General features: G+C 28.8%; 1 protein-coding gene across 1 annotated transcript in view; it reads right to left on the reverse strand.

The window, feature by feature from the left end:
* LOC107161476 (ras-related protein Rap-2b-like) overlaps window positions 1-23160 on the reverse strand; it is a 113991-nt gene that overhangs the window by 52462 nt on the left and 38369 nt on the right. Inside the window, exon 3 of the mRNA XM_089225179.1 lies at window positions 20424-20874. Within this exon, the coding sequence (XP_089081305.1) occupies window positions 20424-20874 (451 nt within the window). The remainder of the gene's footprint in view (window positions 1-20423; window positions 20875-23160) is intronic.

Here is a 23160-nt window from a genome sequence, read left to right on the forward strand (position 1 = left end):
ACAAAGATTTGGTTAAATGTGTTTTAATATATTTTTATATTATAAAAAAACAAAAACATAACGAAACCGGTTTTCACGTTTCCGTTTTAGCCCACCAAGACCGGTGTTATTTATTTGTTGGAAGAAGCGAATAAGGCTATACATATTAGCAAATAATTTTTAGACTAAATTTAATATTCAATATACTGGGCAGTCGAGTAGGTAACTGTACACAACGTCACTGTCAACGGATTTGGACATTTAGTAGAAAATTTTCATTTATGGGAAAGGTCAATTTTTGAAATTTTATACGATGGCCGTCAATTTAATTTAGCGATTCCGATGAATATTTATTTTGACGATTCCCATGAATTTTTTTTATTAACTTTTTGTATCAACTATCTCTCATAACTTATTTATTTGAATTAGATATTTCACTAAATACCATCACAGCTTACAGTGGTAGTCACCTGTTTTAATAAAGGCAAAATGTTGGAATCATTTAGATACATACGCGAAGTTCTTCAAAAAAAGTAATTAAACCGGAAGGAAGAAGTAATATATTATTAGTATAAGATATATCATAAAGTTAACTAAAAACGGATAAAATCGGTATAATATATATATATATATATATATATATATATATACATATATATTTTTTATGTAATCGTGCACACAATACATATTAAGCTTTAAAGCTACTTTTAATCCTGTACACGTATTGGTGGTTAAAAATTCTCAATATTTCAATGTTTTATACTTCCTTGTAAATTATCTCGTTAAACCCTCTCATGACTGTGGAAAAAAATATTGAAAAGCTTGCAAGGGCTGTTAACCTTTTCCGGTCTATTGTTCGAAAACATTTCAATAACTTGACCACCATTGTACTATATTATATTGCTCCATAAAATAAACTGTATAGTATATTTTTGACTCAAAGGATTTTTCTTTGAGCATTTTAGGTCGTGTCGCATATGCTTTCTCTCGGTGGGATATAAAGAACATGCTCGACGAGATTGAATTATGGCACTCTTTTGTCGGGAATAATAGTTATGGAGCCGCAATTCAAATATGGAATAATCATAAAAAAACTGCTCTTTTCAGATTTTTTGAAATATAAATCAAGAAATAATAATAGACATATTAGAGGGGGAGGGGTTATAAAGAATCAATTACAGTACATATTATATTATTATTATTTATTATCTGCTAACCATAAAATTGAGTAACAAACAATAAATACTTAAATTGTTTATCCTTTATATTCTATATAAGTTATAATATTGTAAGTACATATTTTCTCGATGTAAAGATTATTAATCACCGTCGAATATAATATATTTTTAAGTATTAATGATTTAGATTTCTACTTTTTTAGTCGATGTAATTAATTTAATTGCAAAAAAATATCCATCCATCGAGTGCATGAAAGTATTTATTTTGATTTTTATATGTGTAATTTATGCTTTGTGTTGATTGCTTGGATGCAAATTATTGTTAGAGAATTAAAAAACAAGACAAAATAATTGAAAAATGAATCAAATGGATATAGTTGAATATAAAACTGACAATGTAAATATTTACACCCAGCATACAGAAATATTATATTATCAGAAAGTAATATTTTTTATATTTTTTGTATACCTTCTTGTAACCTTATTTTGGTATGATATACCTACCTTCTGGTTATATTATTTTCATATGATATAGCGCTAAAATGATTTCTCATATACAGGATATATAGATTATTTAATGTTCAAGATTGTTATAATAGCTATTGTAAATCGTTTTTTACATACGTCAAGCATATTATATATTCTGGAAATGGAATACGTCTTATAAATATATCATAATATCTAACTTAAATTAATGATTTGGTTTATAAGTTATAGCATTAAGTAGTAAATTAAATGTATTGTTGTAATAATGGCAAAATATACGAATTGGTATCAAACGAGGTCGATGAAAATGTTAAAAATCAATTACAACTTCATCTATAGTTCGACGCGTTTAAGAACACCTAGGTACGTCAGAAACTGTAATTTTTGGTTTTTTTTTTTTTTTGCTAATGCGTTTACGACAAAAAGAACAGTAACAAAGAATTGTGTTTTTATTTTTGTATACATGTCTCCCAGGGAGTCAGACTTGATTGAAATATTTTGACAACTCACAGTATGGGATCCGTCACAAGTGCATTGTGCGCGTACTTACTAATACACCTGCACTGCGCATGTTCACTGGCACGCGATTTGCAGACATCTAAATCCGATATAAAATTTCAATAGATCAATTAAGACGATTATTTTTTTTTTCAATTTGCCATCTCGTTTTACATGTTTTACATTACACTCGAGCGCCGGAGTAAAAGAAATAATAAGAAAAATATAATAACACAACGGTGGCATCGAACATACCAGATACATGGCGTATAGTCGATGGAAAATAAAAAAAAAACAAAGTCGTGTAAAGTATACATCACACTGCTGGAGTGTCATTATACGACACAACGTTGCAGTGGTTCAATATTATATTATACATAATATATAGCTATATATAGTCGTCGTAATAATTAATCAAGCGATGAGGATAGAAAAAAAAAAATAATAACAATAAATATAACTTAACCTAATACCGACCGTAACATTCTTCGTCTACATATATAGTGAGCGCAAGTTCAACAACACGATGAAAATAATACGTTAAGAAGTTTGGTATATACCGCCGGGGACCAGTTCTGTAGCCTCGAGCTGTTATGCGTGTTTATATACCACACGACAAGTCGACAACCAGTCCTTCGCAATACGATTTTATTCCCATTTTTTCTATCTATAATTAACGACTATAAATATATCGCAAAAAATACATTTATAACAACCTTGTTATTTATTTTTATGTTTTTTCGCTTATTTGGATCAATCTGCGTGCGTGCGTGCGTAAAAGGAAAAAAAAATAATATATACAGCACTGTAATAATTCTATTGGTTTTTTTTTTTTTTTTGCTACTGCCGAAGACAGCTGACGCGATGACCGCACCCTTCAATTTTAAAACAACCGATTCAAGGGCGAACGTCGTATTGTGCATTGCATAAACCCGTCGACGATCAAGAAAAATGTGTATAGATACAATAATAATATTAAAACCCAGGTGCGTACGAATCGATTCACTGATAGCTTATAATGTTTACCTGAATCCGACGACCGGTGAATTGATTTCGGTGCCATTAATAACAAGAGACGTGTACCATGTCCGAGTCGATTTCCTCTTTGATATACATCAGTGGAAAGGTAGGAAATATAAGTATATTTATCGGTGAAATGATGCACAATTATTATTTTAATAAAATGCTCATTGCTGCAGACGGTCTAAATAGATCGGATATGAGTGGATGTGTCATGTAGAATCACGAAGGATGTGTATTAAATTCTTATCTTTCCCTCAATAGTTCACTAGTAGTATATAGGAAAGGAAACCAAAAATTACGATCATTGCTAACATTTAGACCAGTGGTCTCCACAGTTATCGCAGACAAAAGAAAAAAAAAGTAAAAATATTATTAATAAATAAAAGTAATAATACTATTATACGTACGTCCAAGAATATTGTAATTTATGACTGTTCATTGATTTTTATTGACGTCAATAATTTCGATAGACCGCGAAAAATTTCTAGATTACTTATATGGCGCATTAAGAATTAGTCGATTACTCCATGATTTAGACTATCAACCAAAATAATTTTGAAAAATCATATTAAGAGACGTCTTGTTAGTCGAAATTCACACCGTGATGTCACCTGGATAATGCTAATAGGCTGAAGTTAACGTACATTACTCTGCCCCCCCCCCATTGAACTTTAAAAAAAGGAGGGGCAGTGTAATATACGTCTGAAGTTCGGAAATCAACAGTAATATGTATGTGTTCTGCAGGAAATTGACACATACGTCCCAAAATTAACTCAAGAGTCAGTTAATATACATAAAATAAGTTTCAAGAATCTACTCATCTACACCCGAAAATTCAACAATTACGTCGTTTTTGGAATACACTTGTGAAGCCATGCACGATTCAAACGAATCCTTTGTGACTTTACATGAAATGTACTCATTTACATACCTAGAAGCTAGTACCAATTTATAAAAATATAAGCAGGTTAATTCACCAAGAATGCTCACTCCAATTTTTCCTTTAAGAACGAATTTATATAAATTCTAATTTTTGGAATTTTAGATTCTGAGCGGAGCGATGAATGTATTGATTTTACCATGATGTGTGTGTTGTTTTTTTTTTTTTTTTGTGTCTGTCATCTCGTTTTGGGGCAGTAAAAGTGCTTCGATTTTTGACTTCAGTACCTCGTTCGGTTAGAAAGTGAAACTAGTTGGCACTTTTGGGGGGTCAAAAGTGAAAAATTCTTAATACTATTCTAAATAAGAAAAACACTAAAATTTAAGGGAAAAACGGGAAATTTTACGCACACTCATTTTTCGACAAAATCGATTTTGGTTTTTGATGTAATTTTAAAACAAATGACCATAGATAGATGAAATTTTCACCAAATGTTTATATAAGTATATTCTATCCACCATGAAATTTTCAAAAATTTTCGATTAAAGTTGAACTTACTATTCATAGGCATTTGAAATTTTCGATCGTAATTAGTTTTTTAAAAATTAATATTGATAAAAATGTATTCGTTAGACAAAAAGGCTTGAAAATTTAATACAAGGCTCTTAACATATATTGTTACAATAGCAGTTGAAAAATAAAATGAATTCATAGTCACAATTTTTTTTTACAAGGATTCAAACTTTGAATTTTGACCAAATACGTAAAAATCACGAAAATTCACAAATTATTTTAAGCTAGAAATTCATAAAAAATTTTCTTTTTAAATCTAAGATTTCAAAATTTAATACAAGTTTTTCAATCTTTATCACAAATAAAAATTCCACCGAAAATTCAAATTAAATTTTTATGAGCATTTGAAATTTAAATTTTTATAACATTGGATTTTCACTTTTAGCGATTTCTTTATTTTGGTGTAACTCTAAAACAAATGATCGCAAATACTTGAAATTTTGACTGAATGTTTATATAGGCATTTTATATATTTGTAAAAACTTTCAAAATATTTAGATTTGTTTTGAGCTGTTTACTGACATTTTAATTTTTCAACTTTTTTAGTTTTTTTTCTTATAAATATCGATAAAAAATTATCTGTTGGGTAGAAAAGCTTGAAAATTTAATACAAGGCTTCTAACACATTTTAACAATAACAGTTGAAAAATAAAATAAATTCATAGTCACCATTTTTCTTTTACAAGGATTCAAAGTTTGAATTTTGACAGCATGCGTAAAAATCACGAAAATTCATAAATTATTTTATGCTAGAAATTCATAAAAAATGTTCCTTTTATATCTAAGATTTGAAAATTTAATAGATGGCTCCTATCATATTTTTACAATAGCAATTGAAAAATAAAAGAAATGCGTAGTCACAATTTTTTTTTACAAGCATTCAAAGTTTGAATTTTGACAACATGTGTAAAAATCACAAAAATTCGCAAATTATTTCAAACTAGAAATTCATAAAAAATTTTCTTTTTAAATCTAAGATTTTAAAATTTTTAATAATCTATAATATATCCTAGACAGATAAACCGTCTTCGCACAGAATCGTTTTTCGTATACAATGATATAATATCATTGAATTCAAATTTAATTCCATCCATTACAGTAACCCACTTGTAGCCTACTGTACAGCAGAGCGACATCCACGACTTACCCGCCTTTTTTAAATATATAGATACTCACAGAAAATTTTTTTAAATTATATATTTTTATTTTATTACTTAAGGAGTGTCCCGTGTCCCGTGGCGAATCAAACTTCTGTTTTTCATTTGAAACCCCCCTCTCTTTTCTACTATAAATTATTTAATAGATATTTTTTTTGAAATATTTGATGCACCTATATAGTTCTAAATTCCAATGAATAGTTTCTTAGTTACTAAAATGTTTGTTCTAAGGTTAATAATCCTTAAAAATGGTTTTACAAAAATATAAAGTTGACGTAATATAACACGAACTATTATTTTAACTAGGCTGTTTTTACAAATTATTTATGTTGATAGATTTATATAAATGAAAACAATTTTCAAATCAGTATAGCTCTCATATCTTATAAACCCATTACCATGAAACTTTTATCCTTAGAACACAAAATATAATAACTCAAATGTCTCAAAAACTACTCCTATGAATTATAAGTGTTTTAAAATTTATAAAAAAAAATATCAAACAGATTTTCACCAGTGCCATAATATTTGTCTTAAAATAGTTAAAATATATGGCGAAATTTCAAAAAAAATTTCAAACAATGGTTAGGTATCTTTAAGAATATATCACCTAACTCCAATTATTTACAGTATTGTGGAAGATAACTGAGTAATATTTACTCCCCTAACATAAACCTAAATTTCACTCAAAAATTGTAGGTGTGAAACAAGAAGATTAATGTGTATAATATATACCTACCTAACGTTAAAACTAGTTATAATAATATTCGTGGACGCAGAATTTACTGAAAGCACATCGACTCATTTCAACTAAACTCCATTTTGGACGGGATTTAAATGTACAGTTCCCTCGTCCAATTTGTACAATGGTCGAAATTCACATAGGTATACGGTATACACAATACAGGTAGTATAAGCTATCGTACATATTATTATATTATATCCGGCGTTGAAACATTATCGAACTATATAGTCTCCGGCGGGTCTATCGTCAGCGCAGAAACTATTATCGGCAGACCATTACACAGCCGAACGGAAATCGTTACAATAGTATATTCGTCGAGGTTCCTACCTGCTATGTCATCGTATAGCGGCAGATTTTGGGCAACCGGACGAAGGGCGTTGTGTCAAAGGTAATCGTCGGAGATAATGATTTTACGACCGCTTAACCGTGAACCTGGTGCGTGAGGCGAGAAACTATATATGGTAAGACGGGATTGAAATGCTATTATATAAATTGTATGGGTAGTGAGAATTATACCTAACCTGGAGGGGAGAGAAAGAGAGAGAGAGAATCAGGGAGAGTAGTAAACCGTGAGCACAAAATTAATATCATCATATCATGTAGGTACGCGTATAATATATTGTATAGATTGGAATTAATGTTTTTTTATACTGCTCGATTAAATACAGGTACTTCCATAAGCCACAACAAATTATTATGTGTCGAAAACGACATAAAACCGTATAATTTTGGCATTTTTCCGAACGAAATAATTATTTTACGGGAGCTCGTATCGTACAATAATTATACAGTGAAACCTCTAAATACCGGACACTGTCGGTCACTTAAATGTCGTTTGCTATTTGGAGGTGTCAGCTATTTAGAGTTTTTAGTGTTCTGTCTTCTGTGTATCATAATACAGATACGCGAAAAGTGATGGGCCAAACGAACAACAAAAATCCAAAATAAAATATGAAATTCTTTACTTGTGGATGTAGGCAATCACTCTTATTAGTTCTCATTGTTCTCAACTATTATATGGATGCCTATAATGTCGAGTTTAAATACACTCCCAGTAGGTACATGAGCATTATTAACAGATTTCATTTTAGCTTCGGCAAGATTATTGATTCTGATAACATTATTTCAAACTATAGGTTGCTGCTTAAAATATTTGCTTAAGTCCAATTTAACTTTTGTAAACGTTACCATTTTATAGACGTAATCCACGCGACGGAAAGTACTTTAAATGGAGAAATTAAAAGAAAAAAATCATTGTATAAAATATGTACTTTAGTGCAATGTTCTGAAGAAATTTTCTGTATATGGTGCCAAAAATTGTATTTAAAAAATATATACATATTATATAATTGACGTGTTGTCGCCGTTACAACTATTTAGCTTCGTATTATTTAATTCTTAAACAATTAAAAGAAAAATCTAATTTGGTTTTGTAATTTTTGTTTTTAAAGAATATATCAACCCATAGCAAAAATAGCATTTTATTTATTTAATTATTATGTATACCACAAGGCATATATTAGCCTAGCCTCGTAGCGTCAGTAAAAGAAAAAAAATTGATAACATTTTGGTTAAATAATATTTAATTAAACATTAATTTCAGTTTTAATTGAAATATTTTGACTAAAAAAATGCATCATTTCAAATCAAATTAACACACGCAAAAAAAGTTATTATTAAATCTTGTAAAAAAAAAAACATACAAATATTTTATAATATTGAACAACATTTAAGTATAAAATAAGTACGCGCTACTATAAAATAATGTTGTAGTATTTAAGAAGAATTTTTTTGAAAACTATAAAACTCAAAGCATTCCAATATGTAAGTATACAACTTCCAATTGACAACGGTCGAAGAGTTCAAAAACATTCAAAACACATTAATTTTACTTAAAACTTTAAAAGTCACGTTTATAAGAGGAACAGATACACGTCTTTACAAAATCAATAGCTTGCTCTAGATTAACTGAAAACTATAGCGTATATTCTACTGCAGTTGTACACGTGCGTCATAAAGATAATATAATATCTACTAATATAAATATTATTGTGACAGTTTTTAAGAAATTCTATCACTTTTTTTTATTGCTTATCGATTTGTATAAATTGTATGGTTTAATTTTGTTTAACTTATTTATAATCAGTGGTATTATTTACATTAGAAAATAACATTTCTATTGAAGGAAGACAAAAATCTGTCGTGCAGAGTACAAAATGATGCTATACTATAAGTGCCTATGTCCTATACGATGTTATGCATCTGGCGGCTGCAGGGCGATGACAAGAAAGATAAAAATTAATAGTTACACTTTCGAACGAATGAATTTCTTAAAAGAATATTTGTACGATAAATAAATGGTTAAGTTGAACACGAGATAATAATTAACCGATGAATAGAAGAACTGCATGCTAGGATGCTAGCAGAGACGCGTATATATATAGTCGGAGTCCTTAAAATAAAAAGAACATAAGTTGAGTTGGACATGTTTAAAAGTCAGGCCGCGATCTCATTGGGCTGACTAAAAGCCGGACATAAAACGACCAAGAGATAAACCTCATTATCTCAGACAACGATGTATCCGGAACGATTCATCACTGTTATAAGAGTAGAGAATGGAGAACAATCGTCGAATGGTAGGGGGAGGGGATGAAAGCGTTTGGTTGTTAGGGAAATATTGCCATAAATGGTTCATAGAAACAGATGAACAAAAAGAAAAATATTATGTTCATGCGACAATTTGGAAAACTATTTATGTTATCATTTATTCATTTATGCAATTCTTAAAGATCAATGAAAAGAGAGTTGGTTCAGATTAAACTCGGTTCATTATAATAGTATATAAATGGATTTCATAACAAATTAATATAATTAATGATGAAACCAAAATTATTCAAGTATCTAACTAGGTATGGCAGTAATTAAAAATACGGTTTATATAGTTCGGAAATTATATTGAAATTTCGAATTCATTAATATTGTCGAGGACGGTTTCACTGGGATCGTCTGAACGATTCGCCCACAACGAATTCGAAATGGCAGCCAATAAAAAGCCAAAGTTTTTGTACAGTGAGATATTAAAAATTTTGACTTCCAAACTTAATACACTTTGTGAAACTTTTTCGTCACTTGTGCTGCGTAATAAGACGAGCATAATAATTATCACACAGTGGTGGTAGCAGGATGTATATATTATCATTATACGGTAATATAATATATTTTATAACTAATAAAACGTGTCATTTACAAAAATTTAAAAAAAAGAACTTCAAAGGGTTCGAAAATGTTTTACCTCACACATATATTTTTTTATAGATAGCCGACGTTGGTGACATACCGACACAAAAATAATTGCACGAAATAGGTTGTCAATTCTTGTGCACGCTCGCACGCACACGTAATATATTTATATTATATATATAATATACATATACATCTCATTTGATAGTCTTGACAAAGGCGAAGGAGATACGCGATTTTCTTTTGTGTGACAGCTCGACAGAAACGTGCACACGAATTTTCTCGTCGTTCGCTTTTCATTTTCCCGATTCGTTAAAAAAAAAAAATAATAATAATAATAATGAAAATATAAGAAAAAAACCGTTTGAACTCGGTGGTACATCGTACCCGTGAACGCGTCTTAAACGGGTAAAAATATAATATAATATTATACACGATTTATCTACAGGTATGACCACGTGGTTAAGGTGTAGGTATAATAGGTATATATTATATTATATAACACAATTCAGCGGGAACTTATTTATTTTACTTGTCGTAAGCATCTCCGACACGCAGCAGTCGGCCGCACAAACAATCGTTTAATAATAATAAGTGTTATTAATTTATTATTATTATACGATATGTATAATACTGCACACCTGTGATACGATTATCGCGGAGTTCGCAATCCCTCACCCTTCCTCATGGTTGACCGTATATTATATGGAGCAAGTCGGACTGTAGCGCCTGTAGCCCATAAGTTCAAATATGACCCAAACGCAACCAAAAAGTTGAAAAATAAAAATACCATAAGTGAAAAAATAATTATTTTTTAACAAACGATAAGTCTAAATACATTTTACAAAAATAAAGTGTATTTTATCAAAATCATATAGTTTTATTAATATTAAGCTTAGTTATTGTAAAATGAGTTGAAAATTTAAAATTACATACATTTACTATTTAGTAGTAAATATTAATTGGTATTATATCATAGTGAGCTTTCATCCCACTTCTAAGGAACAAAAGCGAAAATTCGTTTTGCGCTCTTGGCCCATCGAATTAAATAGACCATATGCGCTTTTGGGTTTCACCAACACGTCGTTATATACCGTATACCTGGTTTTAGGTATACGCCGGGCAAGCGAACGAGTCCTGGTGCAAGGCGGTATGCGCATGTTTCCGCTCCATCGCCGCCATACCTTATACCACGCTATTATAATATTATATTATGTGTGTGCGTACTGCGTATTGAGCACATAGTAATTTCATACGTAGACGACTGGCGCACAAAACGTTTTTATTCGACGAACAGGTCCCTCGGGGAAAAAAATGAATATTTATCACTCCCGACGCAATTTTTAGCCACTGAAAATATCGCCACTGATTTATTAGACGTTAACGCCGCTGTGTTTATTTTCCACTTCTATATTATTATTGTTGTTGTTGTTGTTATTATCAAGGGATGGTTTTAACGACGGACTCTTTTATTATTATATACTTCTGTAATATAATATATTATAGAAGTATATACATATTGTGAGTTGTAGTTTGAACGTTATAAAAATATGTAATTGGACAATTTTGCAGTGTGGAGAGCGTCATGATTTGGTTTTTTTTTTTTTGTCACAAAATAAACTAAATTTTAATTTAAACAATGTACCTACCGCGGGAGTGACGTGTAATACGTAAAACTATTTATTTTTTTGTCCACGACGTATCGACACGAGTTTAGTTAATATCAGATCAAATCCACCAAATCTATCGAATAAAAACAAATATGTAAAATAGCAATTACAAAATTAATTAAGTTCCGGACTTCCGGAGTAACTTCAATATGAACGGTATCATTTAAACCAAACACAATTTAACTGCTTATTTAATTGGTTCCTTTTCTATGGTGTATTTTTGTTATACTTCTGGCTGAAAACAACAAATAATATTTATCATATACTACCTATGTAGGTATCCTTTAGATATATATTTTGCCACTATTATTTTATACGTTAAAATTTGATGATATTTTTATTTTTTAATATTATGTACAATTGGCTGCAATAATGCTGCATACTTTCGTCCCCCCCTCCCCCAAAGAATAATATATATTACAGGGAGTAAATTTGACCAATAACCTGTAATCCCGTGGACTACATCATCATAATTATCGATGTTATCTTGTTATTAAAATCTAATGGTGATTATAAACAACGCCTGTAATGTATTTTTTAGTGAGATCGTTTAATTCGCATTTTTTTTTTTAAATTAACTGTAAAGAAAGATTTAATTAAGTAAAAAAATATTTACTAATTTATAAGATATGCATTTTTTCGTGGGGATATGGGTACCTAAACTTACATCAATATGTCTAAAATATTAATATGCCTATCTAATATATTTCACTTGAAGTGTTACTTAGCGTTATCTATAAAATAAGAAGTTTGTTTAAAAATTAATCAAACGGTAGCCGGTAGGTATAGCTAGGTAAAGTGTAAAATGTATAATATTTCAGCTAGTTACTTTACATTAATATTGTTCACTACATTTTGCTGTTAATTACTTAATTTTAAAAATTATTTTTATTTATGTACTGTAATAAATTATTAACAATATACATATTTATGTTTCAGTTTTTAGATAAGATAGACATTGTAGTCGTCACATTTCAGTTGTCCTGCTCGTCGGTCATTTATTTGTCATTGAATTCAAATCGAATATATATAAAACTTATAATCAGTATGAAGATGCAACATTGGTTTGCATTGATACAATTTTCGAAATCAATTACACCCTCTTGTCCTATTGCAAAATCAGAAACAAATATTTTTTAATAAAATATAATTTAATTACACATACGTAGGTACATAACAACCTCGTTTAATTCCAATTCTGGTATACCCAAGTTAAATTATAATTTATTTTAATTTACGTATTTAAACTAAATGTTGAGTACCTAAGTAGAATATTCAGATATTTCCAAATCTTTTAATTTGTTTTTAAATAATGAAATACATTAAATTAGTTTTTATTATAAATTCGTTCTCTAGATGCAGTATATTATTATTATTATTATTATTATTATTATTATTATATTATGTATATCATACGATTATTCAAGGAGAACGCGAAAATAGTATCACGAATGTATGTATTCATATTATTATTGTTAGTTGTGAAATTAAAATGAAGAGATTAACACATACAAACCGCTTCTTTTTGCTTCTCTCTATCTCTCTCTCTCTCTCTCTCTCTCTCTCTCTATATATATATATATATATATATATATATATATATATATTGTATATGTATATATTGTATGAATTTTAAACTTAAATGTTATATTAGCTACGAGATATTTATTTGTTTTATTTATATGCGATATCACTGCAATCTTGATAGATCACGTACTTATTCTTCTTCGAAAAAATACATCTATCACATAAAAACATGCCAAGCATTTTGTGTAATGTTTTGTATTAGAAATGACATTTTTTTAATTAATAACGAATAATGATTAAACAGATTAAAGCGTCCGACGAACACAATAGGTATTTATTCGTTTTTGAAATATTATGTTACTTAAAAGTTTATTGTATCATCTTAAACTATATTCAAAGCAGTCAGCTTAATGCGCACGTCCTATATTATACTGATTAATACACATTATCCTTGCGTATCGGGTGTTATTTGGTAAACAATAAAATATGAAACTCACAAGTCCGTTAGAGTTCGTATAACCCACTTCCATTGATCATAATTTAAATTTATCAAGGGAACACGACAATAGTATTTTAGGTTTTATTGTTATCGATGATCTTGTTGTCTTTTTACTCGACCCTACGTCGCTGCATAATAATTTATTTCAGAACGGATATCATGATATTATTATTATGTACAAAACAACCAAGAATATTCAACAAATAATGAATACTGCAAAACATCGTTGAAAAATTTTTCCACGGTAATTTTCGTTCATAATTTAATAATCATTATGTTATATCGTTGATGTGCCTAAAATTTCTAATTAATTAGTTTAGGATAGTATCAATCTGTCGTTTTAACTAATCACTGCAGCTGGCACGTGTATTAGACCCGTGATCGATTGATTGAAATTTGACAGTATGTTTTGAATGTCTTTTCCCCTCCATTTCCATATTAGTTAACTGTACTTAAATAATAGCTATGTAAATCAATACGGTGAATAGAGAATATGACTTTTTACCAAATATTTAAAAACCTATTTTATTATAAATATCCTATAAAAATAATATTTCTTAATACTAATGGAAATATCAAATATTGTTCGTTGTTCATATTTATTATAGATAGCATGCTATACTAGATACTTTTTCTCTTCAAAGGAAATTGAGAAATCATAGATGTGTTTGGGTTTAGTGCAGTAGAAAAATATCTAATAGCGTACTATATTTCGTTTGGGATTTAATTAAATGTTTTTGTTTTTTTTTTATAATCTTTAATTTGCCTTTCTATGGAAATAAACAAAGCGTTTCGAAAATTGGTGAGAAAAAAATAGTTGTATCCAGCTAAAATACATATCTATGTTTAAAAAAATATATAATGTACACTATATATTAGTATTTTGGTTTAAGAATATCAAACACTAAAGCCAAATTTCTATTGTTTCTTTTAGTCATAATTTTTTATTTGTAATTTATTGTTATTTTCTTGGGAAAGATTTATAGTACTTTTGTAACACAATAGTTCCTTTAATTTGTAGATATATTGTTATTGTAAATGTTTTATCTGTAAAAAAATGCAATTATTTTGGCTAGTGTGAATCCATTTTATTTATTTTGATTTTGATCATTAACAAGCAATAAAAATATAAGATATTATTTTTGTTTTCCTTTTTGGTTTGATGTTCTTCTTCAGTCCATTCCTGAAGATTTATATTTTTAATTGTTATTAATCATTTGAAATTTTGTAATTCTCACCAGCTTTTATTTTAAACAAATGATAATCTCAAAATATTTAAAGTAATTTCATCCGAGAATGATTTTTATGAATGTTAGAGGTTACCTACATTAACCATTCAAAATTAAATTTTAGGCATAATTTTAAGACTACAACAGTTTTTTTTACGTATTTACTATTTTAGATATTTGCTTATAAATATTCAATTTTATCAATGACAACTTTAAAATATATTTTTTATCAATGTATGTACAATATTTTAAACTCCTATTTACTTAAATTAAATTATTGTTTGATTTGAAGTTGTTTTCTACCACAAATTGTATTTATTATATCTCAAAATGTTTTTATAGTGCAAAATTAAGAATGTTTTTTATACTTGAGAGGGGTCCATTATCGTTGTGTTTATCTTCATCAATACAATTTTTATTATCTCATTAAAAAATTCAATTTTTTTTATTTGTTGATTTCATCATTTATTATTCATTTACATGAATACCCAGTTGCATAAGCAATCGCTAAGCATTCAAAACGAATTAATAGTGATCTAATGGTCCCTTAAAAAATGATTTAAGTGTCCCGAAAGGTTGGTCCATTAATTTTTAGAGAACTGTTAAATTAATATTTGATACATTTTTTAAGCAAACGGACATTAAGATATTAATCATTCAAAATCCTTAGTGCTCTAGATTTTTAATTGATTATAAAATTGTATAGTGTAATTAATATTGGATATTCATAACTCTATAATACGAATGCTTAATTGGAGTTGATAAATGATAATCTAACTTTTAAATCGTTTGTACAAATTTGAGTTAAACAAAATATAGTGACGGGAGTAAACGCAGTAGAGACATCGCTTGATATATTTTAGTTTTTATTTTTATTATCAATTATTTTCTTTCATTATTTTTCAGTAGATTCTTTTAAACGAAACTGAAAAAACAATTGTCTCAAATGAGTGGTACGGGTCACAAGACAGATTAGACCAATTAATTTATCTGTAGATAGCTTAAAAATGGGAGGGTAGTAGATAATAAATCTTGTAGGCTAAATTTTTGTCGTTATCGCGGTCTTTAGTGGGTTTAAAGTTGCACAATATTACATTTGTTATTCATCCATCAATTGTGTATCTCGGTTTACCCAATCGATTAAACCCACTTAAAAGTTTATTTTTTGAATTGTTCTATACACAATTGCTAAGGCTGCGTTATCTTTGGTATTTCTTATAAGCCCTTGAAACAAATGGCAAGAAATTAATTTTGCTAGGTACATATTTTATCATACCATACGTACCATACAATACCTATTTCGAAATGTTTACAATTTCCCACTATGGAATAGATCTATTAAACAATAGAGTTTTACAAAATAATATATTTATTTTCTTAATATGCTTATAATAGGTAGGTAACTTGTTAAATAAAGTCTAAAATGTAACCTATTATACTGTATATTATTATCCGTCCATCAATAGAAGATACACACAATTAAACATGATACAAAAATATGCAATAATTATTATCCATACAATAAAATAAATATGACATTGGATTAATTAAAAGGTCTGAAATTTTTCGTCAAATTTTATTTTCAACTAAAAATAAATGCATGTACATAATTTGATTGATTTGAGTACATCGAGTAGAAAATGTTTTTACTATGTGTCGGTTATATAATATTTGAAAAATTGTAATTGAATTCAAAATCGTTTTACGCAAGAATAACACGTTGTATGTTGAACAATAAAAATCGATACAAATTATGTTTATAATTTTTGAACGTTTTCGCCGTGTTTTCCTATGTAAAATAAAACAACAGTATATATTATTTTGAAAACAATAATTTTCTCGCTCTCTCTTTAAATCTGAAATAGCATAATAAACTGCTGTAAAACATTTTCATAGCTAATAAACTAGAAACTTGTCATTGCAAGAATAAATAAAGCAGTAATAATACAAAAGATTTATTAGTATTGTTTTCCAAATAAAAAATAACTAAAGATGTAAGTTTATATTCAGAAAAACTCAAACTTATTTTGCTGTTCAACATGATTAATATGTCCCAAAGCGGCTAACCAACTAAATATATTTTTAATTTTCAGAAGCTCTATAACTAAAATAATAATGAAATATATTATTACCTTATTATTGACCTTCTAAAACTCAAGTTTACCGATTTGTATTATTATTATTTTCGTATATAAATATAAATTAGTAAATATTATCATTTATTCGTTAAAATGAGGTAAGCCAACCTCAACAAATTAATGAAGGTCATGGTTTTACATTTTCATTACTTCATTGCGAGATCTTTGTTAATTAGTGTAGTGTTATTAATTATACTAACGAGTATTATTATAATAATACATCAAGAATGAATGAAGTAGTTGAAAATCACTGACATATAAATTATGGCTTTTGTTACGATTAACAAGATTCGCCTACAATTTATAACTGCAATATGAACATACGATTTTAAATTATCTTTAAAGTATTAAATACAAATATTAAATACTTTAATTGGTTTATACTTACTTTATATGTAAACATGTAGATATAAAATTATAAATTTATGTCAAAGGTGTTTTTAGTAATTTTTATTTTAACAGTGAATCGACCATCACAACAATAATATTATAAACCTTGGAAATTTAAGAATAATATAGAGATTTTTTCAACGCAATCGCTTAGTCACGAGCTTGGACATTTTTTTACAGTAATTTTAAACAAATATTAATACAACATGTTATGTGTTGTGCAATATCGCATTATTAACATCTCTCACTAAGAAATGAACGTCATAAAACAGGTTCTTGAATATATAATAATCAATACACATTATTATATTTACTACCATAATATTATATTGTTTAATAATTATACGTTGTACCTATTTAGGTATTACTGTGTGACATTTTTTTTTTTTTAATACGAAGTCAATATGGATATGTACGATATACTATTAAAAGTGTTATGATATTATATCATTCACTTTTATGTTTTCAAAATTATTGTTCAAGGTCACAATTTCATTTATATTTTCAAATCTCTTGCTTATGGATGTTTGTATAAGTATTTTACTACCTACGTGTGACAATAGATCCCTTCAAGATTCACGTATATTATATACATAACTATCTCCCTACTCTCCACAGTACTAAATACTCTCATTGCCAATGACAATATTTCCCCATAATTACATTTGTTCAAATTCCCGATTAAACCTATACATTAAATCACATATATCATAGTTAGATACGCAAATAGCTAATATTTATATAAATATATTAAATATCAGAATATTATTGTAATCTTAAAATCACCATTGTTGACATTATCCTTAGTGTACTTTAAAAATATTTTAATTTTAATTATCATGTTATAATGTTAAAACTACTATGTAAACTGCAAAATATCCGTAGATTTAGATAGCTTAGGCTAGGAATGTTTTATGTTTAAAATAATAATAAAAAAAAAATATACATAACGTTGCTTTGGTTTTGTGTAGTGTCGTTTAGAGACGAATATCCGTGGTCGCAATTTCGCGTGTCAAGAGATAGCAAGAGTAGGCTTAGACGTCTGAAACTGATTAATGGTAGATTTCACGAGGATTTATTGATTCAAGCTAACAATTTGCAAGTGTTTGATAAAAAAAATATATATTTGATTCAGTTGTCACTCGTTCGCCATACGTGGAGGCGTAAAACTATTTTATACAGACAAAAATATATCCTACGAAATGTTTACAAATTAAATTGCATTGTTCATTTTTATTGAATATTATATACACATTCCACACAGACGAAATCGAATAATCCCACATTTCGAAAACAATACATTTTATAATATTATATAGTCAACGTCATTTTCAAAACGTTTCAATATTTAATAAAGCATTTATGTGAAGTTTGCCACCCACAAACCCTAACCACCATGTTTTCTAATTTTCATTAGACATTCATCAATAGGTATTTAAAAAATAATTTGCAAGAGAAGTTTACAAACCCGGTTTCTGCAAAATCAGTGTGTCAATGTAAACAAAATTAATTGATATGCATAAGCCAAACCGTTAATTTAAATTAAATATTCAAAAATAGTAATTATAACAGTCTTGATAAAGTTTAGACAGGTATGATGTGGAAAACAGATACCTATACAACGCGTCATGTAGTTGACGGGTAGGTATTACAGTACGAGAACAAACTGAGACACGTTCGTACACAAGTTTATATTAAGTGCTTCGATCGTATAACATAATACAAGTAATATGCATATCGTAGGTATATATTTGATATCATGTTAGATATGAGATCGGTTAAGCGATATAATATGCAAATATTGTTAATAAATACCATATCGTGTGTATTTTAAGCTACCTATGATATTATTATACCACTTAGTCAGCCTATAATTATACATCGCTTTGAAAGGCACGTGTGTCTAATGTGCCCTGTGTGGTCTGTGATCAGATTCCGTACGTGGAGCAAATGCAGGTTGCAGTTATTACGGACAAGAAATGCATCGCAAACGAGCCAAAAGCGTATACGCGCGTCGTTGCATTATTTAACTTCTATATATAATAATATTAAATGCACTACAAAACGCTGCACGTACGCAAGGTTTATAATGCATTTTTTTTTTAAGCGATCGATTCGAGCTCTATAATGTCATTGCATGTTCTGAGAATTCCACAGGTATATTTTCGTTTGTTATAATTTATAAACATTGAAAATCTCTGATACGCACATCCTGTGCAGTTTAGGTGACTAAACATCCTTCGATAGGTACATACTGTATGGCTGCATCGGAACATGACGTATAAAACAAAATCGACGAGGTATTTATTTTTAAGGAAAATAACGATTAATGAAAAAAAAAAAATTAAGTCATTATAATTGGTGTTAAGTAAAATACATTTTTTGTAAAGACGAACGCGATTATTGCTCAACAATAATAACATACCTCTTGGATATCCGCTATTATGCGAATAGAGCAGAAGTTCCCCACCACGAGAACTTTATTGAGGGTTCCGTGTAATTATTCGAAATATATTTTTTAAGAAAAAAAAATAATAATTAAAAATAAAAATATATAGTTAATGTTCAATGTAATAATTTGTTTTATAAAATATAACATGTTTATAATGTATACATATATAACATATTATGTTTACGTCTTACTACTTATGTTAATACATATGACACTAAATGCACTGCTAAATAAAACCAAAGAAGGTTATGGTGCCTCAAGATTTTTAGAAAATTACTAAGGGTGCCATAAGTCAATAAAGAATCTCCGGGATAGAGGATATACAGTATAATATCGAACATTCTTAAAAGTTGTGTCGTCGATAAGCAATAATTAAACATTAAATAATAATACAATTTAGCCAATAACCTTAGTTGTGGAGGCTTAAAAAAAAAAATACAATATATATTGCTAATGCAGTAGTTACAGCTGAGATGACAAGTGCTAAAATTGCTCTACTAACTCGGCCAAATTACAACCTTTATGTGGATCTATCCACGTCACAGATATTGTTTTCTAAATAAATCAACACGATTGATGTTTTCGCAATTTACGTCATGGGCTCGAACGCATGAGGGGTCTTCGAATAAAACGACCAGTGAATATGCCATTTGGCTTTATAATATAAACCTAGAACCTACCATACATCGCATGATAAATTACAATTTAATTGATAAGTCGTGAGTTCTGTTATTATATATAAATAAGGGCAGTATTTACCTTCCGGTCGGAATTGGCCAAGTCCAGCTTGTTGCCAACCACCACGATCGGCACGTCTGCCGTGTGCTTGATATCGATGATCTGGTCCCTGATGGTGGCAGCCTGCTGGAACGAATCAGGATCGGTGACGGAGTAGACCAGCACGAAAGCGTCCGCCGACGATATGGACAGAGCGCGCATCGCCGGAAACTCGTACGCGCCGGAAGTGTCCAATATGTCCAGGTCGATTTTTACGCCGTCCACCGTGAACTGGCCGTGGTGCATTTCCTCTACGGTCCGCTTGTACTTGGACGAGAACTTTCGGTACAAGAACTGCGTGATCAAAGACGACTTGCCCACCCGTGCAGCGCCCATCACCACGATCTTGTGCCGCGTCACGTCACCCGGGTCGGACGATGACGATGGTGGTTGCAGCTGGTCGTGATGGTGATGACCGCCCTCAACGCTGCCACTGTGATGCAAATGAAAAATGTTTTATTTAATTTCTTTATTTATTTTTTTTTTTGGGGGGGGGGAGGTAAATGCAAACTGCGTAACAATACCCGTGATTATTTTTGAGACCCGGAGTGAGATGTGTGTTTATTTAAAAAAATCAAAACTTGTATAGTTTAGCAATAGAAAACATATTTTATTCCATAGCAAAAATAATGATAATGATATTATCATGAGATCCTTTTATATTTTGTTTGTAATACTTTGTACCAAAAATGTAAATCGTAAGATACAATCTAAATTCTGAATTTTTTTTTTGTTATCTTTAAGAATTAAAAAAATATTATAAATTTTTTTTATCATTTAAAAAAAAAATTTTGTCAACACTATCAAAAAACGTTTATCATAGACCGCTTAAAATATTCTGTGACGCTTTGGACGACGAACTGTAAAATAGAATCTATTTTCCCCGACTACTTCAATATATAGTAAAATGACGAAAAAGGTTTTCATAATTATCCAATAGTGTAATATAAGTGTAAGTACCCATACTTGGTCAACATTATACTACTCATACATAGATCTACTATAATACGACAGGTTTTAATACTGAATTCGTTTTATAAGCAAAATGCTAAAAAATAGTTATTGTTAAGAGCTTTTAAAAGTCAAGTCCTTAATCATAGAACTTCGGTCGCATAGTACCCAATACTATCGTAGTATTAAAAATACGATGGTTCTATAAACGAGTTTAGTCATTTAAATGTCCGCCAAAAACACATAGCATAAATATTCAACTCATTTAAGTAGGTATTAATTTATAACTACCTTCAAATTATAAAAGGAGTAGGTAGGTAAACATAAAATATAATATGGAATAAAATATACATAATGTACGTTGTGCATTGTACAGTATATTAGGCACACGTAATATCTTGTCTTGAATTTATTTTGCTCACTTGTTTATAATAAGTATACTAATATGTATAAAATGTGAAAAAATTGTTTGATGCCATTGTTTGACAACAGAATGCGGACAAGAACATGAAATAATCCAACAAAAAAAATATGAAAAGAAATGCTAAATACCTAAAATATTTCCTAAACCCTAAAATATGGCTGTATAATATGCAATGAAACTTTTTTGTGTATTCTTAAAAGTTGAAAATTCTTCCAAATTTTTTGTTCCTGCTATACTGCATAAAAAAAAATATATTTAAAAACACAAAAACTGGATTGTACCTACTTATGATACGCTAATCAACTTGAAAAAAATTAATTGCTCAGAGGGATAGTAGATTTGTACCTCAGATTCACATCTTGAACATTTCAACTGAAACGCGATAAACACAACAAAGGAAAAACAACAATAATAATAAAAAATTAAATTACGTTCGTCCCATTTCAAGGGAAAAAACTTGGATATATATATATATATGTACGTATGCATCTATTGTATTTTTTTTTTTATATATTGTTTGATGTGCATTTGTATCCCTAAATGTGCCTTGTTAAGAACTTTACAACACTTTACGTTTGTATATAATAAAGTTACAGGTTTTAGTAGACTTTAGTTCCTTTTATTATATCGTGTGTATTGGTGAATTATATACATATAATATGAGAGAGAGAATATAATAATCATCTGTTCGGGAAAACGTTGTTTCACTTAATACCTAACAGTAAAACTAAAATTATATATATATATATATAATGAAGTGACATGATTAATTTGTTTTTGCATTAACCTAACATACACGGCAATTGTGTGTTTCACACGATCATTTTATATAATATATTTCATGCTCTTTACGTTTTCATCGCTAAAATTGTCAACTATTTTATATACATTACGCGTATATATATATTTTTTATTTAAATTTATTTATAACTCGACGATGCATAATTAGTTTGATCCGACTTTTTTTTTTATTTCAATACCGGTTATTATTTATTTTATAAACAAACCGTAAACACGCTGCTCATTATAACGATACACAAGCAGCTACAATAATAGAGTAAATCATAATATTATTCGATGATTATAATACGTACGTGTTGCGGATTAAGTTTTGAATACTCGAATAAATGCGGCTGATGATTATTTTATTATGAACAATTAGATACAATTTTCACAACGTTCACCTATTATTAAAATTTAAAATGATTTGTACTAACAAATGTGCACTTATTCATAAATATAACTGTTCGCCATTTACATTTATATTATTATAGTCATCCATTCGTAATTTGGTGCACAACTGTCGCTTAGTCAGAATTTTAATATGATATAATATTTATGTAA

This window comes from Diuraphis noxia, unplaced genomic scaffold, assembly GCF_037042655.1.
Source record: "Diuraphis noxia isolate RWA-SAM2 unplaced genomic scaffold, SU_Dnox_SAM2 contig0004, whole genome shotgun sequence".
Taxonomy (NCBI): Eukaryota; Metazoa; Arthropoda; class Insecta; order Hemiptera; family Aphididae; genus Diuraphis; species Diuraphis noxia.